Genomic DNA, 25583 nt, shown 5'->3' on the forward strand with positions numbered 1-25583 from the left:
ATATCGATATTAATCCTCTTTTTTCAGAAGAAAACATATCTTGCCGAGTTTCTTGGTGTTCTTCATTCAAAAGTTCTAGGCGTTCTTCTGTCGTCAGNATAATGAAGAAGTTTAAGCCGAACTTCTACTCGCCATGCTAGATGTAGTGAACGCCATTATCAACTTTCTAGAATTGCCAGATGGCAGTGCTTGAAGTCTGATGTTCACGTTTTGGGCTGAAAACGTTGACCGCAACCTCTCTAATATCAAAAATATAACAACATACACATTAACCCAATTCTATTAGATATGCCAAATAAACTGTCAGATTATAACAAAGCGAATTTAACAATTAGAAGTAAATTTTAACTTTTAAACTAAATTTAGTGTAATCTGGAAGGAAAGATCAGCATAGAATGAGACTTGAACCTATAACTCCTATTTACCATGCAGATGTGTTGCCAGTTATGCTACGTGTACACCCATACAATCCTCACTTCTAAACATATTAATTATATAACTAACTCTTAACTAAGCATCTACATGGCAAGTAGAAGTTGCAGATTTGAGTTCTGCTTCAGGCCAATTTTTTCTTCCAGATTATTCTAAATTTAATTTAAAAATTAAAATTTATTTTTAGTTATGAAATTTGTTATTAGACTAATGCTAATCAACTATCTCTCTCCAAATTACTTTATCTGTAACTGTTAAATTAGTCTTGTTAAAGTCTGATAAATAATCCAGCTGTTTGTTTGGAATATTAAGAATATTTTAAAGTATATAAATTTATATTGATTTTTTTTTTAATTTTGTAGAATGCTGATTAAATTTTTAGAATAAAAGATAAATAAAATAAAACAAATCTAAAACATAATTTTAAAATATAGTAATACCTTGACTTACGCTACCCTGACTTACATGAACCCGGAGTTATGCGATTTTCAAATCTCGTCGATTCGTCTTTTGTTTGAGCGCCATGCAGCTCTTGATTACTCACTCCCCCCACACTATTCTTCGGCTTACATGTTCGGATGTGTCGCACGGAATCGACACATAGCTACAATTTATTTTGTAGCTATGTGTCGATTCCACAGAAATAAATAACACAATTTATTTTGTGTTATTTATTTCTGTGTTTGTTATATCTACGGAGACTCGAGAGACTCTATGTGGTGATTTCTTGTAACCGTGAATGAATTAAAAGACGAGATAAGATTAACGAGAACATTTATTAGCTTACATACATCCGACTTGGATTTTAGACAAATTGCGAAATTATACCCCGACTTACACGGTTATCGCTTGGTCCCACCTACTGCGTAAGTTCGGGGTATCACTGTATTCAAATATTTTCTTTTTATTTTAACAAAACAAAACATTAAAAATATAAAAACTAAACAACTGCATCTGATCTAATTTTTAAATGCTATGAATGCATGTGATCTGTGTAAAAATTTTGCTTATAAAATCAAATCCAATATACAGTCATGGCTAAAAATTTGGAAACATGGAATGAAGTATTATGTTGGGTTTAGTGAGTTATACTCGGTTCACACCAGTGGCTGTGTACTATGCCAGACCAGAGTCAAGGCATAGCAACCAAAATAAAACTAAAATTAAATAAGTGTGTCAGTGTGTGTCTCTGTATTCAGAAATTTCCTAACAATATGACATACATTCAATATAGTGACCGTCTGTAGTGTGATATACGTGTAGTGTGATATACATTCAATTGTAATTTTCCCAAGCTTTTGTGTAGTGTGTGTGGTATCACACCTGTACAGGAGAGAACAACAGGCACAATAAGCACCCTTTCAATCCTCCATAGATGCCTTATTTCCTGGGCGAGTTCTGTGTACTTGCTAATTTTTTCAGTGAATGTGTTTTGTATATTGTGAGTGTTTAGAATGGATATATCTATAATGTATGTGATTTTATTGTGTTTGTCAATGAGTGTAATGTCTGGTCTGTTGTGGTAAATTGTTTTATCTGTGATTATGGCTCTGTTGTAGTACATTTTGTGTGTTGTTTTCCAATACTGTTTGTGGAATGTATTTGTAGTATGGTTTGTGGATGTCTAATAATTTGTGTTTGTTTGCAAGCTCTTGGTATATTATATTTGCTACATGATTATGTCTATGTAAATAATCTGTCTGTGCCAGGAGCTTGCACCCAGAAGTGATGTGTTGTATAGTTTCTGGCATGATGTGACATTTTCTGCATGTGTCATTTGTGAGTGTTGTATCTTTGAGTATGTGTTTTCTGTAGGTTTTAGTATTTATGACCTGATCCTGTATGGCAATCATGAATCCTTCTGTCTCCCCAAAGAGGCATTTTCAATCTAACCAGCTGTTTGACACAGTTTTGTCAACAAAATCCTGGGCCAGGTCATAAGGATGCCTGCCATGGAGTGCCTTTTGAGCCCATGATTGCTTAATGGTGTCTATGCTTTTTATATGTTGTGTCATGTCTGTATGATGTGAGTGTAAGTTAATGGTGTGTTAATTGAGTCTGCTAGAGTTGCTGCTTTATGTAACTCTGATGTTACTTGTTTTTTGTAGAAAAACTCTCACAGTTTGTGTATTTGTTTGTAGTGAAGGTTAAGTATGTCAATCAGGCCATGTTTGCCATCTTTACATGAAAGGGTTAATCTTTCTATGGTGGATTTAGGATGATGTTGTTTATGCTTAGTAAGGGTTGTTGTTGTTTTCCTTTGGAGTTGCTTGAGATCTGTGTGAGTCCAATGTATAACTCCAAAAGAGTATGTGAGTACTGGGATGACATATGTGTTTAGTGCTTTAACTGTGTGTTTTGCATTTAGCTGTGTTTTGAGAATGGCATTTAACCTACTTTGGTATTCTTTAATTAATCTTTGCTTTATTTGTGTGTGTTCTGTTAGTTTGGCCTGTTGGAATCCTAAATACTTGTAGAGCTGACCCTCTTCCATGGATTCAAAAACGTTTTCATTTCCAAGTGTAAAATCTTTCTTCAGGATTCCTTTTTCTATGTGAAGTGTTTTGCATTTGTCTAAGCCAAACTCCATTTGTATGTCCTTAGTGTATGAATATATGATTTGTAAGAGTTGATGAATCTATTTTTGTGTGGATGCATAAAGTTTTATGTTGTCCATGTACATGAGATGTGAAAGTCTAATCTGTGTTGTTTTTTCATGTCTGATATTGTAACCATATTGCGTGTTGTTTAACATGTTGGATAATGGGTTCAGGGCTAGGCAGAACCAGAGAGGACTCAAGGAATCTCCTTGAAAAATTCCTCGCCTGATGAGTATTTGGTTTGTTTGTATTGAAGTGTTACTAACCCTGAGATGTAGTGTTGTTCTCCAGTGCTGCATAGTGTTTTGGAAGAATCTAATGAGTGATGGATGTATTTTGTACATGTGTAGAATATGTAGCAGCTAACTGTGTGGAACACTGTCGAATGCTTTTCTGTAGTCTATATATGCCATGTGTATGTTTCTGTGTTGTTTGTATGCTTGCCATAGAATTATTTGTAAGTTATTATTATTATTGTAATGTATAAAACATACACCTAATCACCCACAGATATTATTTTAGGATTTTTTAAAATTTAGTTTTGTTTAACAATTAACATTTATGTAGATTGACAACAAAATTATTGAAAGTTATTCATATTAGAGTTTTTCCAGACTTTTGGCCATGACCGTACATTAATAATCAAATGAATTGAACAAATTATTGTAGCCCATATTAATCCATCTGTATTGTTTACTTGTAAAAATTTTGTCATGTAAAAATAATTAAACAAGAATTTCACACAATATTATAGAAGATAAATTTTTGAATAAAATATTCAACTTGCCATTTAATAGTGTTAACAAAAATTACTTTTTGCATTTAAACATAACAATAATCTTATTAACTAAAGAATGAATATGCTGTGCTCAATATTTGCATATTATTTTAATGTATTAATAAAGTTAAATGTAACATGTTAATTATGCAATGTATAATAATTGCTATTATTATAGTAGTAATTATTCATTTGAAAAATAATAATAGATGGGACTTTAATTACAATAAAATAATCTTGCATTATTATTTTTCATATGAATACTTACTCTTTTATATATATTGTATTTTTATATTTAATCTAATATTCTGTTTTAATAAACAAACAATGCATTTGTTTATAAATGTGGATTTTAATCATGCTATAATATGATTAATTATAAGGATATTATATAATAGCTTTATAATTAATTATAGCCCAGATAAAATCTGGTAGTGTTATTTGTTTATTATTATTTGTTGGGCTTGGTTTATATGTAATTATATTTTATTTTTTATATTTATACTGTTTACTTAAAATAATTAATCACATTGTGTTTGTTTAAAAATTTTTGCACTAGTTTTTCTAATCACCATTCTGTAAGTTATTCATGAAGTCATTTATATTAATACATAACTCATAAGCTCTGTTCAAGTTAATTAATAATAGCTTTTTAAAATGCAAGAGGATTGTTTAAGAATGATTATGAAAGTTTATACAGTTAACTTTTTTCTGTAGTCAGCATCATGCACTGAATTCTCAATAGGCAGTTATTTTAATTTTGTAATTACTCTATTCTTTTACTTGAATAATTTCTGTACTGAATTTTATACTCATTTGTGAAAATTTTCATTTTATGAATAAAAAGATGTCTGCATTCATGAATTCTAGATATAGACTTTGTTTCTGTTTCTTAAATTTTCAAATAAGTAGCTACTAAACATTGTTGAAAAGTTTATTTTAGATCAAAATATTGTTAAAATCTTAAGGACAGTTGGATAATATTGGATAAATAATAATAAAATTAAATATTTCTCCCTAATAAACATGTTATGTATCGAAACTCCAGTGCACAGTGAACAGTTTGTAAAGAAAAGCGAACATTTTCAGTGGACTTAAGCCACCATTGTCAGGTTATGGCTGCCTTTCAAATGCATAACAATATTTACGATGGAATGCCTTGCACATTGGAATCTTTAATTTTTAAAAGTTTCCAATGTGTAAGACATTCCAAAGTTTCAAAAAAAAAATTCCATCATAAATATTGTTCTGCATTTGAAAGGCAGTCATAATCTGATGATTGTGGCTTAAGTCCACTGAAAACATTTTATTTTCTTTACAAACTGTTCGCTGTATGCTGGAGTTTGGGTATGTAATATATATTTACTGATTTATCCTGTTTTAGTAGTGATGTTAAATTTATTTCTGCCTAAGATTAAATACATTCATAGATTAATTTAACATAACAAAGAATTTATTATGATAATATAATAATTAATTTTTTAAAATTTTTAACAGTTACTATAGTGGAAAATGTCTATTACCTCAATTATCAGTATCCTGTGAAGCAGCCGTCACAACTACAACAACAACTCATACAACTGATACAGCCAATCGATGCAGACATAGTTCATCTGTCCCAGACTTAAGAGTAGCTGCTACACAGAATACTTTAAATAATACTACAGTAAATACATCTATGTTATCTCAAATATTGCAATTATCACCTTCACCACCTACTCTATGTATTAGAGATTGTTCACCTTCTCTTATAAAAACAAGTGGATTTCAATACGTATTGGGTGCTGCTACATCTCTTGCTACAAAAATAGATGAAGAAACTATGACATATTTGAATGAAGGTAGTTTTTTTATCTTTGCGAGTTTTATTTATTTATGATCTATTTTATGTTTATATATAAATACAGTAATGTCAATAACACTCCTTGGACCTAATAATCTATTGTACAGATCTTTACAATTTATGTATTTCTACAAAGCATATGATTTAGGATTTTAGCCTTTACTCTTACTTTTTATTAATTCATTCTAAAAAAATATTTTTTAAAAAACAATAATGTTTACTTCTTTTGCTCTGTTAGAGGCAGTGCCATCAACTTCAATTATTCTGTGCATTTTTACAATAATTTATAGGCTGCCCCAGGGTCACCTGTATATTGGGGCACTTGGGCACATATCCCATTTTTCATCTGAGTTGCCCTTTTCATAATTCTGAAGGGGTCCCAAATTCTGTCATCAGAAAACAACAGAAAATTCATGACTTCTATCCTATTCTGCAAATATAAAAGAAACTAATGAACTATATTTGTCATTTGTTGACCAAAATCACATTCATTGTTTTCAAGGCCAAGTTAACCCCAAATGCAAATAGTGCCACTTGTGGAAGTGCTGATCCAATGTTGAATCATAGAGTTTGAAGCTTCTTGCATAATGTACAAAGTCCTTTTTTTATAGCTTGAGCTCCCATTTTTTAGTCAGCAGATACCTCTGGGCTGGTTTGTTGAGTCATCTTTCCCAGTTCTGTAAGGAAATATTTGGTGGAGAATCACCAGACAATGAAGAATTTGTCCAAAACTGTATGAAGCAAGAAATTAAGTTTCCAGTCATGGTTTAATATGAGGATGTTTTGAATATTCTGGCATTGGTGATTTGATTCCATATGATGGAATTATCAGTGCACAGTGTTATCAGATAATTTTATACCAGCACTTCCTCCTCCTGTGTCCATCTATGTATACACAAAGATGCAATTTTCCAACAAGATCTCAGCAAACCACACTTTTGGCTTTGTTAAAATTAGATTTGCATAATCTGAACACAGTTGAAGAGCTGTGATGTGTCCTGAAGAAAGAGATGCAAAAACAGAAGCCCCAAAAAAAGAATGACTGGAGATAGTATTTCAAGAAATGTGGCCAACATTCCACAAGACATTTGTCATGCTTATATCACATCAATATCTAGATGAATTGCCAATATACATGATGCAAAGGTAACCCACAAAGTGGTGATTGTACTTGAGTACAGGCTGCATATAAATTTATTGCCTCCACCTTTTGAGTAGAATGATGATTCCAGGCATATAGTATATCAAGATGCCTGTTACAGTGTAAGTACCAGTTTTATTGTAAAGCATAGCTCAAGTGGAGTACTCTTTTAGTAAAAAGTTTTCATATAAATTGCAAATGAATCTGCTTTTCTTATCATTTATGACCACTGTGCATGGGGCATGTATGTTTACTGTCATGGTATTTGACAATTTGAAAAAATTGTAGATTTATAAATTCCCACTGTCATCAGTCCATCTGTCTGTTCTTCCTTAATCTTGAGAATAGAGTTAGATAGATGAAAGCCAAGACCAGATATTGAAAGCTTAGGTGCAGAAGGCCCCGATTAACTATGTACAACTTTGATCTAGACTGGAAGTCATGTGATTTCAATTCAAAAATTTTTCTCTGAATGGAGTTACATAGATGACTAGCATGACTCTGATGTTATCAGGAAAAGTATGATGTATAGGAGCAAGGCACTACTAATTTGAGTTGGAGAACATACATTCTAAATTAAATAAATTAAGAATATAATTAAAAATTGCATCCTGTGATGATGTTATAATAAATAATTGCTTGTTTGATTTATGTTTTGATACTTGCTATATCTGATGGTATTAAATGACTTATTTAGTATAACACCTCAAATGCTATTGTGAGAGAAGCCATTTTTATTTTTGGTATTGAATATTTTTAGACTTATTTTCAGTTACATTTTCAATCTTAATTGAGCATAACTGATATTCAAATATCTAAATATCTGTGGAACTTCAAATATTAGAACATGTGACATTACACACTGAAAAAAGTTATTAGAACAACCTTTTAATCTAAGAATTTTAAAATGCAAAATTTTAAGTTGTAAAACTTTCACATTCGTATAAAATGTAANTATATTATAAATTAAAAGGTTAAAATATTCTAAAATCTTCTCTTATAGGCATATTTCGATACAACACAACTGTAAAAAATTTTTAGCTGTTTCCTCCCCCTTTTTACCTTCCACCCCCTTTTTATTTTTTCTTATGCGCTGGTATCTCAAGTGTTGCCATGTATGACGTTCGATAGAAGAAAAAAAAGAAAAAAATATTATTATAAAATATTGCTGAATCACTGCAACTGTTGTTACTTACAAAGGGATCATCAACTTGTGTTGTTCTTGAATTGTTTCATTTTTTTCTTTAATATGTTACAGTACACTTCTCTAAGTAATATATAGTGAAGTAACTCTTGCAAATGCACAAGGATTTAGATATAAACCAACATTTAAAGTTTTCTGTTTTGGTTATATACTGAGTTTATAAAAATTAATTATGGACAAGCATAGTCAAATAAGTTGGCTTGTTGACGTGTGGGATGTTGCTGCTTCAAGCCTCTCTTCTGAATTTGTTTAAAGCACTCTTTTCTTGTAATATGCAGTCTTGTGAATTTATTATATATATTAGGCAAAATATCATTTTATAGTTACAAATCTTGTTCTGAATGAAAATCTTCACACACATTTGGATGGTAAATATCAAAAAAACATTTAAAATAAAGCATCAATTGACACCACCTGTCTTTAATAAAAGCAACATCTTTATAAGAGCATGGTTTTTTCTGTATTGTCAGAGGGAAGCAGATTTCATTAACATTTAAAATACTGATCTGTCATTAGTCAATTTTGAAACATACCAGGCATGTTGTATCATTAGAAAGAAAATTAGTGTTCCAATTGGTGCAAAAGAAGTAAGTGAATTTTAATTGCATCCTTTCAAGTAGCTATTTTCTGATGTTGTTTTAACAGAGTAGGAGTGTTTTGCAATTGTTTAATAAAAAATTTTTTCCCTACTGATAGAAATACACATTGCAAGATTGGCAAATAGGTGTGCATTTGGGTGAAATGACTAATAGCATGAGACACTTTCCTTTTCATTTTTAAAAATATTGTATCTGACCTCTTAATGAGTCAGTAATGAGGAGAAATTTGTTTTTGTTGACACACACACACACACACACACACACAATTGAAAAAAGAATTATGGAGAGTTTTTTAAAAACTCTACATAATTCTTTTTTCAATTTTCCCAATTTTAAGCAAGTCACAATGACATCTTTGAAGTCATTCATCAATTTGTCAATGTTCTTTTGAACCAAAGCACCAAATTTTCCTGTCAGTTTTTGCATACACAAGATAATGAAGGGAGTAATTTTGTCTGAAGCAGTCGATGCATATTACATCATATAGGAATATGTAACATTATGTAAACTTAATTATTAAAACCAATGGGATCGGTGGTAATATTAATATACTAAAAATAAAAAATTTTTAGTTAAAAAACAAGTAAAATTATACTCTTTCTATTTCCGACTTTGAGGATTCTATGAGCCAAAACAAGACAAACAAATGGCAAAAAACAATCATCACTTTATTAAATTTATCCATATGCATTTCGCCATCTAGGCCTCCTCAGTGGATACATCAAGATGTTATTGGTTGGTTACGTTTTATACCCAACAGCCGTTCCCAGCATGCATCAACAATCATTCCAGTATTCAAATTAATCAAATTTACATGTTCGGCGATACAAAAATGTTCTACAATTTTCCTTTCTAAATTATTTTCTATTTTATACAATATTTTAGTATTTTTTATATTTATATTACAATTAAATTCTCTACAATGTAAAAACCATGCTGATTCCGTTCTTCTCAGTCTAATGGCCGCCTCATGTTCCTTTACTCTCAATTCCAATCTTCTTCCGGTTTCTCCAATGTAATAATTTGGGCTTCCACATGTACATGACATTCTATATACGACACCGGCGATCTTAAATTGGTCTCTGGGCGAATTTTCACTATTTATTATGTTGATAATATTTGACATCTTGTTTTTTTGATTCGCAACTATGCATATAGAAAATTCTTTAAATATCGGTTTATATTTTTCAAAAAGATTAGTAACATAAGGAAACTTTACATAAGAAATACCTTCTATGCTGTTTTTAACATTAAATCTACTTTTTAAATATAAATTGTACCACTTACAGAGAATATACTTCGGATAATCATTTAACTGAAATTTCTTAAACAATTGTTTTACTTCGATGTCTATATTTTCTTGCTGAGTTGTTCTATTTAATATCTTTCTCAATTCCATGTTAAAAACGTTCTTTTTATTTTCTAAAGGGCAGTAAGATTTAAAGTTAATAGTTTTACCATTATTACATAGTTTTTCATACTTACTAAATGATACACTTGTTTCTTCTCTTTTTATGGTGACGTCTAAGAAATTCATTTCATTTTGTTGTTCATCTTCACTTGTAAACTTTAAGTTTTTATGCAATCTGTTTGCACATTCCTCAATATGTTTGGATGAAACTATTTGAGAATCATAAACTATTATTATATCATCTACGTATCTTGCATAATATTTAATACCTGTTATACTTGAAATTTTTTCATCTATTTTATTCATATAATTATCAGTCAGTTTTGGTCCTATGACCGATCCCATGGCAATACCTTTCTTCTGCCTATAATATTCTGTAGAAATTTTAAAGTAATTATTATTAAATACAAATTTTACAAGTTCTATGATATATTCAGGAACGTTATACGTTTTAAGACTTTCTATTATCATTTCTAGGGTGATCGACGGATACATAGACTTTATATCAAGACTCATAATACGAAAAGACTTTTTATAATTACCTTTTAGCAATCCATTAATCAGTTCTTCTGTATTGTGTATACTATAAGTTGATTTATCCATATACTGGAAAAAATTTTTTAAAAAACATTCCAAATTATATAAAATAGTTCTTCTAAAATCCACAAGAGGTCTGCAAGTATTACCAGGCTTGTGTGTTTTGATTCTTACATTTAACTTAGGTTCTCTTACATTATTAAAGTCCAAAATGTTCTTGACCTGATATGCTGGAATGAAATTCCATCATATCAGGTCAAGAACATTTTGTTAATATAGTTTAAAAAATTATTGTTAAAATAGTTAAAAAAATGAAAAGATTAATTAAATTTTTATATAAAAAACATATTTCTTTAGTTATGGCAGATAAATCAAAGCAGTTGGTGATTATAAAAAAGGAGGAATTGTTATCGAAAAAATTAGAAATAATTTCATCAGATGATTATGAATTATTACCTAGAAATCCTATTGAAGAAATTAAACGCAAACTTACTAAATTAATTAAAAAGTATAAGAATGAAATTCCATCATATCAGGTCAAGAACATTTTGGACTTTAATAATGTAAGAGAACCTAAGTTAAATGTAAGAATCAAAACACACAAGCCTGGTAATACTTGCAGACCTCTTGTGGATTTTAGAAGAACTATTTTATATAATTTGGAATGTTTTTTAAAAAATTTTTTCCAGTATATGGATAAATCAACTTATAGTATACACAATACAGAAGAACTGATTAATGGATTGCTAAAAGGTAATTATAAAAAGTCTTTTCGTATTATGAGTCTTGATATAAAGTCTATGTATCCGTCGATCACCCTAGAAATGATAATAGAAAGTCTTAAAACGTATAACGTTCCTGAATATATCATAGAACTTGTAAAATTTGTATTTAATAATAATTACTTTAAAATTTCTACAGAATATTATAGGCAGAAGAAAGGTATTGCCATGGGATCGGTCATAGGACCAAAACTGACTGATAATTATATGAATAAAATAGATGAAAAAATTTCAAGTATAACAGGTATTAAATATTATGCAAGATACGTAGATGATATAATAATAGTTTATGATTCTCAAATAGTTTCATCCAAACATATTGAGGAATGTGCAAACAGATTGCATAAAAACTTAAAGTTTACAAGTGAAGATGAACAACAAAATGAAATGAATTTCTTAGACGTCACCATAAAAAGAGAAGAAACAAGTGTATCATTTAGTAAGTATGAAAAACTATGTAATAATGGTAAAACTATTAACTTTAAATCTTACTGCCCTTTAGAAAATAAAAAGAACGTTTTTAACATGGAATTGAGAAAGATATTAAATAGAACAACTCAGCAAGAAAATATAGACATTGAAGTAAAACAATTGTTTAAGAAATTTCAGTTAAATGATTATCCGAAGTATATTCTCTGTAAGTGGTACAATTTATATTTAAAAAGTAGATTTAATGTTAAAAACAGCATAGAAGGTATTTCTTATGTAAAGTTTCCTTATGTTACTAATCTTTTTGAAAAATATAAACCGATATTTAAAGAATTTTCTATATGCATAGTTGCGAATCAAAAGAACAAGATGTCAAATATTATCAACATAATAAATAGTGAAAATTCGCCCAGAGACCAATTTAAGATCGCCGGTGTCGTATATAGAATGTCATGTACATGTGGAAGCCCAAATTATTACATTGGAGAAACCGGAAGAAGATTGGAGTTGAGAGTAAAGGAACATGAGGCGGCCATTAGACTGAGAAGAACGGAATCAGCATGGTTTTTACATTGTAGAGAATTTAATTGTAATATAAATATAAAAAATACTAAAATATTGTATAAAATAGAAAATAATTTAGAAAGGAAAATTGTAGAACATTTTTGTATCGCCAAACATGTAAATTTGATTAATTTGAATACTGGAATGATTGTTGATGCATGCTGGGAACGGCTGTTGGGTATAAAACGTAACCAACCAATAACATCTTGATGTATCCACTGAGGAGGCCTAGATGGCGAAATGCATATGGATAAATTTAATAAAGTGATGATTGTTTTTTGCCATTTGTTTGTCTTGTTTTGGCTCACAGAATCCTCGAAGTCGGAAATAGAAAGAGTATAATTTTACTTGTATTTTAACTAAAAATTTTTTATTTTTAGTATATTATTTATTATGTAAACTTTTCTTTTTCACAGAAACCATTTTTGTCCTTTGCTATGACATTGTTCTTTTATAAGTTTTTGATATTGACAACTGCTCTGATCTGTATTTATAATGAAATCCAGTTCAAAATCAGGCATGATAGCTTTTGTTTGTATCCTGAACCTTTCAGCTGCCTCCATCGTTTCCTCCAATGTTGTATAATCCTTTGTACTTCCATATCTAGTTATACTCAACTGTTTAATTCTATATTTTTGTTCAAAGCCATCATCCACTTATCACAGGCATTGAGGAAAAACTCTTTAGACAAAAAAGGGAAGAATGCATTCATTGCCCATTGTTGCAAAGTTCTTGTTGTTACCTATACATTAACATATAAAAATACTTCATTAATTTATATATTCTGTATTCCTAATTACATATTTTAAATAATATAATTTATATATTTTATGAGGCACATCCATAAAGTAAGTACTGTTTGCCCATAGCAATTGTGCAGGTAGTGACAGTGATAATTCACCATATTAATGATGACATGTAGGTCTAGAGCAGGAAATTGAATGCTATTTTTGATTAGATACAGTGCAGAAGCATATGTTTTTGTATTCTAAAATGTGTAAGAAAATTAATAATCCTGCCAAGTGTGAAGTCCAAACTGTCATCAAGTTTCTGCAAAACCTTTGTTCAGTTGAAATTCATCAAGAGATTTGTCATGTTTATGGTGAAAAGAGAATGAATAGAATGATGAGAAAATGGTGCCAATGTTTAAAGCAGGAAGAACCAGCATGCACAGTGATGAACAGTGTGGATGCTTCTTGTTAATCACTGCTCATCTTCTGGAGCAGAGGAATGGAACAATTCAAGAAAACAGAAAATTTAACATTTATGAGCTCCATGCACTTTTCCTGAAACTTCTGTCTTTGTTTTATGAAATTTGCCAAAAAAGTTGCTCACAAACTCCAATGCATGGAAACTGCACTGACATTTTTGGAACACTATTAGAAGAATGGCTATGAATTATTGTTCATATTTTGATGAGATGAAGCTTGGGTTTCCTATGTAATAACAGAGAGCAAACAACAATCCAAACAATGGCAGCATACAGATTTGCATCCACAGAAAAAGATTAAGCAGACTGTGTCTTTCAGAAAGCTCATGTGCACAATTTTTGGGATCAACATAGTGTTCTACTGAATGAGTTTACACCCAAAGGCCAAACATAAATACACCTGTCTACTGTGAAACCTAAGAAAACTGTGGAGAGCCATTTAGAACAAAAGAAAAGATCTTCTTACCTTTGGAGTCATTCTGCTGCATAACAATGCACAGCCCTGTACTGCTGGTGCAACATACCAATTTCTGTGAAGATTCAGCTAGTAAACATTCCATCATCTACCATACAGCTTAGATCTTGCACCTACAGATTTTCATGTGTTCCTTCAAAAAATGTTTAGCAAGAAAGAGATTTGATAGTAACAACACTATGAAGGTTGCCATAACGGCTGTGAAGGTTGCCACACAGGCAGTGAGCTTCTTTGCAAAAGAAACTGAAAAGCTTGTGCAATGCTTTGATAAATGTCTCAATATCCATTATGATAATGTTTATTTTACCTGCTCCAAAGACTCTCTTTCATCTGTAAATTGTTCAAAAGTCTCTTGTTCAATTTTTTCCATTTGACAAACTTTGTTTCTCCATGTTTTATATCAGTTTTTCACTGTTGGAGTCTTTTCATATCTTCAAATTGCATGCAGCTGTAGTAGTGTAGAGTTTTCAAACTCCATTTTGGATATGCTTCTGTCAGGATGATCATTTTTTCTTTGTATGACAGAGGAATATAATTGAAATTAGTCTTCTTTTCTTCTGGAATGTAATCTACATTTTCAGACTTATGCTTACACTATTAGTAAAGAAAATTCAGAATGTTTGCAAATAAATTAGCAAAAACATCAAAATATAGTCAGTCTACTTCTCTGTGTCTTTCATTTTTGTCAGTTTTGTTGAAAGCACTGATATCTTTGTCTGTGATAATTTTCCTATCTATCAGCATGTGCATAATTTTAAAAATTTCTTTCTCTATAATTGTGGAAACAGAAGATATTTTATCTAGAAATGAGTTATTAATTATATTTTTGCTTTGCAACATATTTTTACAATAAATTAGAGGATTTGCAAGCTCATCCTTTCACTTCTTGTCTCTCAGTTTAGCATTCTCCAAATTCAAAATATTTGTCTCTGCACTTGTACTTACACCTTCCGTTTTCTCACTTATTCTTTTTTGCACTTACAGCAATGCTTTCTACATGGCAATTGAAAAGTCTGGAGTAACAGTTTGTGTCAAATATAAGGAATGAATTGTTTTGTGATTTTGTTTTGGTGATCCTGACATGCAACTGCTACAGTTAGCACACTATGACAATTATTTTGTTTATGGTTTAAAAGTTAGATCGAAAGACAATCCCAGTCTTTGGAATGTACCATGTGTGAGTTTTTGCATTCACATTTTCTCTGAAGTGTGAGCATCAACTTTGTTGTGTCAAGTAAAATCATAAAGTCAAAACAATTTTTATTTTTTCATTGAATAGTAATTAGTACATTTCCTTTAGTTGTTGGTTTAAAAGTATACTAAATTTATTTGCAACTATAAAATATTTTTGGCTTAATGTATATAATAATTCACGTGAATAAATATTACAGGAAAAGAATGCTTTAAAGAGAAATTTAGGAAAGAGGATCGAAGCAGCAATATCAAATATGCCAACCAGCCATCATACTCATTCAACTTCACTTGACCATGATTCATTTTTACAAACTCACCATATAACCAAAACATAAAACTCTAAATGTTGATGTCTTGTAAATGTTTGTGCATTGGCAAGAGTTACTTCATTATGTATTAATTGGATAAGTGTACTCTAACATATTAAAAAAAAAAAACAATTCAAAGAAGGTGAGGGTTGATGGTCCCCTTGTTAGATTAATTTGAAAAGCATTTGAATAATATTATTAACTTAAAAAATAAATTAGATGCTGACCTTAAATTCATTTCTTTTTACAGAAAAAAATCAAATGCATGCATGTATTTTTTATTTGCAGGTCAATCTTATGAAATAAAATTAAAGAAATTAGGAGACCTTACAGAGATGAGGGGTAAAATGTTAAAAGTAAGCTTTAAATTTTATTATTTAAACTTAATTAAAAAGATTTTAACAAAATTTGAATATTGAAAAGTTAATGTGCTAAATTTTTAATTGTCTATGTTTTTATTTGTACACACTAAAAGCAGACAATACAATAATATATATAGTAATAGTGCCCTGTGGAAAGTATTAGTTAAATATAAATAAAACTAGCAGATGAGCCCAGCATTGCTCAAGCAAAAAATAATAACAGCAAAGATTAAGATTATTGAGACATTTCAAATATATAAGGGTCTCTAGATTCTGATGGAATGATTAGTAGTTTGTACTTTAGTTTTCTGTAAACTTTAGTGGAGATGTGGTCATATTTGAGTGTGAAAAAGAAGGTTTACCAAATCCAGAAAATGAACTTGGTAATTGTTTTCTTGCTCTTGAAGGTAAACAGCAGTCAACAACAACTCTCTTGTAGTAGTTGTTGACTGCTGTTAAGAACTAGATTAAATCTAGGGATACTCAAAATATACAAAGGTAATTTTCAGAACATGGCCATTAATTAGAGATGCCAAAACATTCTCCGAAGCATGGAGATCTTTCTTTGAAATTCAGCTATAAGGTAAATGTTATTACTTAATGAAACATCCAATGATTGCCTGAAAGATCAGGCTAGAATTTGACTAATTAAAGTAATTTTATTATAATTTTATTTATTTAATTTTAGTAATTTTATATTAAAGTAATTATTAAATAATTAATATAAAGTAATTTGTCACTAAAGGGAGGCGTTAGTAACCATCTCTTAACTAAATTAATAATTATAATTTTAATAAATTATTAAATAATTTATAACCTTCTGGAATAAAAGAACTGACCCGGGGCGGGGCTTGAACTGGCAAGCGGAGGTTACCGTGTGGTGCACTTGCTCGTTGTGCCACCTGGACCCCAAGCAAGTCTTTGCTTCCAGAAGTATATTAATTTAGATATAACCTTACTTGGTTAAACAAGGCACTGGCTGGGGATGACGCCTATGCCCATGGCCTAAGAACCCAAAAGGCTGAGCACCTCAAAGGTCAGCCATCTAATATATTACCTGGTGAGGTATATATTGGGTTGCTCAGAAAGTAATTTTGTTTTTTTATTACTACTGGAATTAGATGTATTTTTACCAGCCAATTTCATTTTAAACCAAATTTTCATTATATACTTTGATAGCTGACATTTTAAGACTTATTTGTAAAAAATTTTGTTTGATTCTGTACAGTTGCTTTTTTTTTTTTTTCGGTGCCCCATTAAATATGAAAAATCAAAAGCATCATTTTTTGGCACATTTTGCTTTTTTATTACTAAAAAATCAAAATGCTGTTCAAGCAAGAAAAAAGTTGTGGTACATGTATGGAGAAGATGTGTTGAGAGAAAGACAGTGCCAAAACTGGTTTACAAAATTTCGTTCTTGCAATTTCAACATTGAAGATGTATCACATTCTGGATGGTCAGTTGAAGCAAACTGCCAAATAACAATATGTGAAATCACTAAGAGATTAAATTTGTCGAAGTTGAACCATTTACAATTACTTAAAATGAATTGATTTCATTTCAAAGCACGATATATGGGTTCCACTTGTTCTTAAAGAGAGTTGCTCTCTTTAGTGGGATTTTAAGGAAATTTTTTTTTGAGCTTTTATCAGATAATTTAACTGATTTGAAAGTGTACTGCCATCGAGTAAACAAATTGAGTAATATCATCGAACAGAAAAAGCAGCCAGAATTGATTAACAAAATAGGTGTAGTGTTTTACCATGATAATGCCAAATTTCACACAAGTTTGGTAACTCGTCAAAAACTGTTACAGCTTAGATGGGATGTGCTATCACACCAACCATATTTGCCAGATCAGGTACCCTCAGATTATTACTTGTTCTGGTCTATACAAAATTTTTTAAACTGTAAGTCATTTACTTTAAATGAAAATGTCAAAAATCACTTGGATCAGTTTTTTGTACACAAAAATCAAAACTTTTATGAACATGGAATCATGCTACTACCAGAAATGGTGGCGACAGGTATTTGACCAAAATGATTGATATATAATTCAATAAAATATTTATTTATTATAAAAATATTGTTTTTTCCCATGGAAAAAAATGAAATTACTTTCCGAACAACCCAATATATATATAATAAACATCTTAAAGCCCTATGAGATCTCACCATGCTTTAAAATGTTTATTATATATCTTGTTACATACAAAAATACTTAGATTTGTCATTACTGACGTCAATGTTTTTCAACCAATCAAATAATTGTTCCATGTGTTTTTTAAAGTAACATTCAAATTTTCAAGTAGAAGTTTGATGGTCTGTAACCTCAAGATGATGATTTAAAAATTGTTGAAAACATTTGCTTTATTATTTTTTTAGTTTGTGCTGGATATTGCTGGTATAGTGACATTGGACTTAATTAAATTCAGTTTTCAGTGTTATATAATTATTTTAATAAAAGAAGTAAAATGAGAAAAAAATCTGAGAAGAACCTCATAAATATGGGTGTGTGGAAGATAAAAATGCTTATTTTTATCCTGTTGCTTTATTTGTTTTATTTATCTATTAATGTAATAATGGCAATAAATGTTAAAATAAACCCAGGAAAAAAGAATATAATTTTAATATGAATAATATCCTATGGTATGAATTGAAAGGTTGATCAGTTGGCTATTATCTACTTTGGAGAAATCTAAACTTTGTTCAGAGAGATATTCACTAGCAAAAGCAAATATGAAAAACATTTTTGCATAATGAATTTGATTTTTACTACCATTTTGCAAAACAAGAACAGTGAAATGAGAATGATGTGAATAACTACAGCAAATGCAATAATAACAGAAATTTATGGAAACTTGTAACAGTAAATTGTTTTCATGCTGGCTTCAAATACTTATTTATTGAAAAGAAAATTTAAAAATTAATTATAATAACTAAAAGAATACAATTAGAAAGTATATTATTACAAATAATATACTTTCTAATTGTATTCTTTTAGTTATTATTGAAATTAAATTTTAAATTTATATCCAAAATCTGTTGTTTCATTCACTACTAATTGTAAGTAGTGAATTCTGTTTGCTAGTGGAAAAGTTCATTATGTTAAAATGCTATTGTGATTTACAAAACAGAAAACTTTTTTTGGAAAGGACATCGATGCCAATGTAATATTTATTCTGCTTTCTGCTTTTACCAGAAATTTGCTCTCTAAGCTTAAAATTAAGATAATAAAATTATTTTTTATTTAATTTTTAAAAATTAAAATTAAAATGAATATTATTACTATGTTGGGTTTTGTGAGTTATACTCGGTTCACACCAGTGGCTGTGTACTATGCCAGACCAGAGTCAACGCATAGCAACCAAAACAAAACTAAAATTAGTGTGTCAGTGTGTGTGTCTGTATTCAGGAATTTCCTAACAATGTGGCATGTATTCAATATAGTGGCCTTCTGTAGTGTGATGTATGTATTTCTATTCAATTTAAATGTTTCCAGGCTTTTGTGTAGTGTGTGTGGTATCACACCTGTACAGGAGAGAACGACAGGTTCAATAAGCACCCTTTCTATCGTCCACAGATGCCTTATTTCCTGGGCAAGTTCTGTGTACTTGCTAATTTTTTCAGTGCATGTGTTTTGTACATTGTGAGTGTTTGGAATGGCTATGTCTATAATGTATGTGATTTTATTGTGTTTGTCAATGAGTGTGATGTCTGGTCTGTTGTGGTAAATTGTTTTATCTGTGATTATGGCTCTGTCGTAGTACATTTTGTGCGTGTTGTTTTCCAATACTGTCTGTGGAATATACTTGTAGTATGGTTCGTGGATGTCTACCAATTTGTGTTTCTTTGCAAGCTCTTGGTGTATTATATTTGCTACTTGATTGTGTCTATGTAAGTAATCTGTCTGTGCCAAGAGCTTGCAACCAGAAGTGATGTGTTGTATAGTTTCTGGCATGATGTGACATTTTCTGCATGTGTCATTTGTGAGTGTTGTATCTTTGAGTATGTGTTTTCTGTAGTTTTTAGTATTTATGACCTGATCCTGTATGGCAATCATGAATCCTTCCGTCTCACCAAAGAGGCATCCCCGATCTAACCAGCTGTTTGACGCAGTTTTGTCAACAAAATTCTGGGCCAGGTCATAAGGATGCCTGCCATGGAGAGCCTTTTGAGCCCATGATTGCTTGATGGTGTCTATGCTTTTTATATGTTGTGTCATGTTTGTATGATGTGAGTGTAAGTTTAATGGTGAGTTATTTGAGTCTGCTAGAGTTACTGCTTTATATAACTGTGATGTTTCTCGTTTCTTGTAGAAAAACTCTCACAGTTTGTGTATTTGTTTGTAGTGAAGGTTAACTATGTCAATCAGGCCACATCCGCCATCTTTATGTGGCGGAGTTAGGATGATGATGTTTATGCTTAGTAAGTTGCTCGAGATCTGTGTGAGTCCAATGTATAACTCCAAAAGAGTAAGTGAGCACTGGGATGACATATGTGTTTATTGCTTTAACTGTGTGTTTTGCATTTAATTGTGTTCTGAGAATAGCATTTAACCTACTTTGGTATTCTTTAATTAATCTTTAATACATTTAAATATATTCTGTTAGTTTGGCCTGTTGGAATCCTAAATACTTGTAGAGCTCACCCTCTTCCATGGATTCAATAACATCTCCATTTCCAAGTGTAAAATTGTCTTTCTTCAGGATTCCTTTTTCTATGTGAAGTTTTTTGCATTTGTCTAAGCCAAAACTCCATTTGTATGTCCTTAGTGTATGAGTGTGTGATTTGTAGGAGTTGATGAAGTTTGTTTCTGTGTGGATGCATAAAGTTTTATGTTGTCCATATACATGAGATGTGACATGTAAACTGTGTTATTTTTTCATGTCTGATATTGTAGCCATAATGCGTGTTGTTTAACATGTTGGATAATGGGTTCAGGGCTAGGCAGAACCAGAGAGGACTTAAGGAATCTCCTTGAAAAATTCCTTGCCTGATGAGTATTTGGTTTCTTTGTATGGAAGTGTTACTAACCCTGAGATGCAGTGTTGTTCTCCAGTGCTGCATGTGTTTTGGAAGAATCTAATGAGTGATGGATGTATTTTGTACATGTGTAGAATATGTAGCAGCCAACTGTGTGGAACACTGTTGAATGCTTTTCTGTAGTCTATGTATGCCATGTGTATGTTTCTGTGTTGTTTGTGTGCTTGCCATAGAATGACTGAATCTATGAGTAACTGTTCTTTGCATCCCCTGTGATTTCTACGGCAACCTTTTTGTTGTTCTGTAAGAAAGTCGTGTTCTTCAACATGTTTGTATATTTTGTTTGTGATACAGGATGTCAATAATTTGTAGTGTTGGAAGACATGTAATTGGTCTGTATTGTGTGGGGTCTGTGGTTTTGTTGTTTTTAGGTTTCATGTAGGTGATGCAATGAGTAAGAAATTTTGGCATGTCTTGTGGATTGATGATGACGTGTGTTAGATGTTTACCTAGCTCCTGGTGCAGTGATATAAATTTTTTGCACCAGAAATTGTGAATGTTGTCTACACCAGGTGTCTTCCAGTTGTGTGTTCTGTTAACGGTGTAGCAGATGTCGTGTACATTTATTTCAGCACAGGGCATAGTTGGTATGTTATGCAAGTTTCTGTTCTCCTCCTCGATCCAGCCTGCATCAGCAGTGTGTGCAACAGCATTGGACCAAAGAGAAGACCAATAAGTTGTGAGTTCCTCTTCTGTTGGTGTGCCACTGTGCTGTGTATCAGTNACCACACACACTACACAAAAGCCTGGGAACATTACAATTGAATAGAAATACATACATAACACTACAGAAGGCCACTATATTGAATACATGCCATATTGTTAGGAAATTCCTGAATACAGACACACACATTGACAAACTTATTTAATTTTAGTTTTGTTTTGGTTGCTATGCCTTGACTCTGGTCCGGCATAGTACACAGCCACCGATGTGAACCGAGTATAACTTACTAAACCCAACATAATAATAATAATAACCCCCGAAAATCCTACCCTACGCTCGTGTCAACCATCAGACCACGTGGGGGCGGGCAACGCATAACATTAATATTTATGCGGCTAACAGGGTAAAGGTAACCCAACAATATGGAGAATTTTAATAATGTTGAACCTATAAAATAAATATCGAAAATTATAACAAGATAGCTACGGCTAATAGATATATCTAAATTAATAGATGTTATATGTTTTCAAATATCTGTGATGGTAGCCGTTTATCCGTTCATACATATATATGTCTCTTTAATCCGAAAAATTACGAGAATTCCGGTTGACGATCTTACAGCCTTTTGGTCAGGAACATCCTTTATTGAAGATACAGGTTACATATGCATTTCGGGCTTATTTTATCTTTAAGCCGCTCTTCAGTGCTATACAGAAAAAAGTTTTCAAGGATATATATCAGGGGTGTCGAACCCGCGGCCCGCGGGCCGCATGCGGCCCAAGGCAAGTTCTAATACGGCCCAATAAACGCGTAAACAAAACCTACAAATGTTTTAATTTTTTATTATTTATTTATTTCAATGGCATAAACTCAAAAAAAAGTTTCACAAAGCCGTAAACCTTTATTCATATTTTATTTTTGAGTGGAAAGAAAATATTTCAAATACTTGGAGATGTGTGAATGCGGAAGGATTACTAAATAAAGCTGGAGTTGTGTCTCAAAGAATTATATACCCAAATTTGGGAAAAGGAGGGAAAGATGAGAAAGGACAAAAGATGTAGTAGTGAGAAAGGTTAAATAGATCTTCTGTTAAGCAAATATGGACCCATAATTTTTCAACCTTTTTCACTTCTTTATCTTTTGTTTTTTGCCTCTTTTTTCCGCACTTGGGTCTATAATCCTTTGATTCACAGCTCCAGCTTTATTTAGTATTTCTTCCAACGTTGCGAGATTTGGCTACATTGGGCCAAATGTGGCTACTTTTTTTGGTTTGACGTAAAAAATATCATTTGGCGCTTTGGCTACTTTTTCGGTTACATATTATTTATAATTATATAAATTGAATAAAAATGCACTTCAAAATGGTGGTTCGTCGTTTTTATTAATTAGAGACACAAATAAAACAAATATTTGTGTTTTTCAAANGGATTATCCTGACAGGTTACGTGATCTTCATTAATGTTAAATGTTTCTGTCTGTTGATGTATTTGATCAGCAACCTGTTGTTTGATAAGTTCAAGTGTTGTTTGTGGGATAAGGTTGTTGTGTATAATCGTTCTTTTTTGATCAACAATTCTTTGTTTGGTGACAGTGAGGTGAGGATATTGTTCTGTGAATCTATGGTGTAGTTGTTGTCTGTATGCTATCATGTTTGTTTCAAGTCTTGTGATGGTGTAGTAAGTACGGATGATAAACTCGTTCATTTCTGATGTCCATTTCATCCATTGGCATTGGTTTTCCAGCCTTTGTGGTCTGTGGATGCATTGCCACAGAAACACCAAGGCTAGGTTGGTTCCTCACATCTGTTGAGTACATTGCAGTAGCCATGCTTGGGCCGACGTTGCTTTCTCTACTGGTAACCAAGGGAGACTGGAGCCTATTTTTCAGATGTGAGTCTCTGCCTAACTCACGAACACGGACCTTGTTAACCCAGGCGGTGTCCGAGCTGGTATCACACTTTGATCTGGTTACTACCATGATAATTATCTCCACAGAATGTGGGTGTGGTCACTCTTAGCTTCGTTTCTCCCCATAGACCTTAGTGGCATGGGTGTCCCTACCAGGAGCTTGTGCTTCAGCCTGCATTGCTCTATGGTTTGGTAAAATTACTGGGCTCTCACTACGACCAGGTGGTGACCATGGGAGAGTTATTATTATTATTATTTGAAATAATAAAGCAGAAATGAAGCTGTATGATAAAAACAATTTTTTTCATTTGACAGCCAACTTGTTTAAATGAAAGATGTGCTTTCATATATGTAAAGGTTTAATGTTTTATAATAGTCAGATCATCCACTAGAATGCTGAAATTCTGTTTTCATTCATTTATTGTTTAGAAAGACATAAAACAAAGATTTATTTTGCTGGGAGAAATTATGATGATAGAAGAATATGTCTGCAGTCCTCAAAGAAAAACTGCTGATGAATTCATTATTTCAGTTTAAAATTTGATATAGCATGTTCTATCCTGTATTCCATATCACCTTTCAAGTTGCCTCTTAACCACACAAATTTATTTATTTTATTTATTTAATTAGACATACTAGGCAACCACACAAATTATAGGTTATGCATATGAAATAACGATAACTGTTTTTTTACACCTGAGTTTTTTTATTGCATTGAAATTTATTTAGAAAATTTTTACAATTACGTCTAGTATTAATTTTTGTATGAATATATATAATTTATAAATTTATTATATATTCATTTAAATAATGTAATAAATAAATACTATTTTTTATTTAGAGTGTTGTTAAAGTGGGATTTCAAGACAGAAAATTGCAATATATGGAAAAAGATTTAATTTCTCAATGGCAGAGTCAAAGAGCAGGAGAAAGAATTATGGATATTGGTAAGAAAATTTATGCCAATAATAGGTGTTACAATCTCTCGTAAAGTATGATATTATTCTTATACTTTATTATATTATTATTATGATTTGTAACAATAATATCAAATAATAAAACCTTATATATGATAAAAAGAGAAGACACTGAGGTCGGCGTTACGTGTGCGTTTTCTCTTTTTACAATATAGTATTTTGGCGTGATCGTCAGCATATTGATCATTTTATATATGAGATTGAAATAACTGTAACTTATACTAGATAATACTAGATAAGATACATACAGTACATTTTCAATAATCTCACATATATGGCACTAGAACAATATTGGATTTAAAGAGATTGTCAAATTATTGGAAGTAAAGTGAATTCAATGGTTTAATAATTTGGTAAGAAAGTATTTGCCTTATTTGCATTTTATTAATAAGGTGCATTCCATAAATATAAAGGCACAACTTTTTATGCAAATAAAAGATAAACTAGTTATCATATGAGAAAACCAATTTAATTTTGAGGTAGTTACAACTTACAAATAAACATACTAAAAAATCATGTAATTATATTGTTTAACACTTAACAATAAATTAATTTAAATCAAAATCATGTTTCTTGCTGTCCCAATAATTTAAAGGCAGGTTCGATTTTCTAATAATAGAGGTCATACAGTACCACAGTATAACTGTCACATATTTCAAATGTTTATTTCTGTTATGTATTGATGTAAATGAATTGTTTTTCATCATGGGACATGCAAAACCCTTAACAATTGTTGAAAAGGCAAGATTTCAGCTTTAAGAGATGAAAATTACTCAGCAAGATCAATTGCAAAGAAAATTTATCATTCTCCAACTATAATTGACAATTTCATAAAGCTTGGAGACAAATACAGATAAAAGAAATTAACAGGTCGACCTTCAAAGTTCACAAATACAGTAAAATGTAGTATTTTGAGGAAAATCAAACACAATTAAATATCTTTACAAAATCTAGCATCAAAACCAGAGCTTAATGTATCAAAATCTACAATTGGAAGAATTGTTAGTACATCTCAGCATTTCATCTATAAGAAGAAAAAGCCTGCACCATCACTAACGCCCAGCCATGAGCAAAAAGCACTTGCAATGGGCATGGGAGAAAATGGGATGCACAGACACAT

General features: G+C 31.1%; 1 protein-coding gene across 1 annotated transcript; it reads left to right on the plus strand.

Moving 5' to 3' along the window:
* Window positions 1-1466: 1466 nt before the first annotated feature.
* Window positions 1467-24572, plus strand: LOC111612560 (grainyhead-like protein 3 homolog). The gene is made up of 4 exons (XM_023353787.1): window positions 1467-1513; window positions 5308-5651; window positions 15796-15863; window positions 24328-24572. The coding sequence occupies exons 1-4, from the start codon at window positions 1467-1469 to the stop codon at window positions 24475-24477; spliced, it is 609 nt and encodes a 202-aa protein (XP_023209555.1). The 3' UTR covers window positions 24478-24572.
* Window positions 24573-25583: the final 1011 nt, after the last annotated feature.

This window comes from Centruroides sculpturatus, unplaced genomic scaffold, assembly GCF_000671375.1.
Source record: "Centruroides sculpturatus isolate CEXI.00-Female unplaced genomic scaffold, Cexi_2.0 scaffold1345, whole genome shotgun sequence".
Classification (NCBI taxonomy): Eukaryota; Metazoa; Arthropoda; class Arachnida; order Scorpiones; family Buthidae; genus Centruroides; species Centruroides sculpturatus.

Bases quoted from the DNA above. Each gene is read 5' to 3' on its own strand.
- LOC111612560 (XM_023353787.1), top strand. From the start codon at position 1,467: ATGGCTAAAAATTTGGAAACATGGAATGAAGTATTATGTTGGGTTTA. The intron at 1,514-5,307 runs GTGAGTTATACT...AATTTTTAACAG, and splicing joins GAAGTATTATGTTGGGTTTA to TTACTATAGTGGAAAATGTC. The intron at 5,652-15,795 runs GTAGTTTTTTTA...TTTTATTTGCAG, and splicing joins TATGACATATTTGAATGAAG to GTCAATCTTATGAAATAAAA.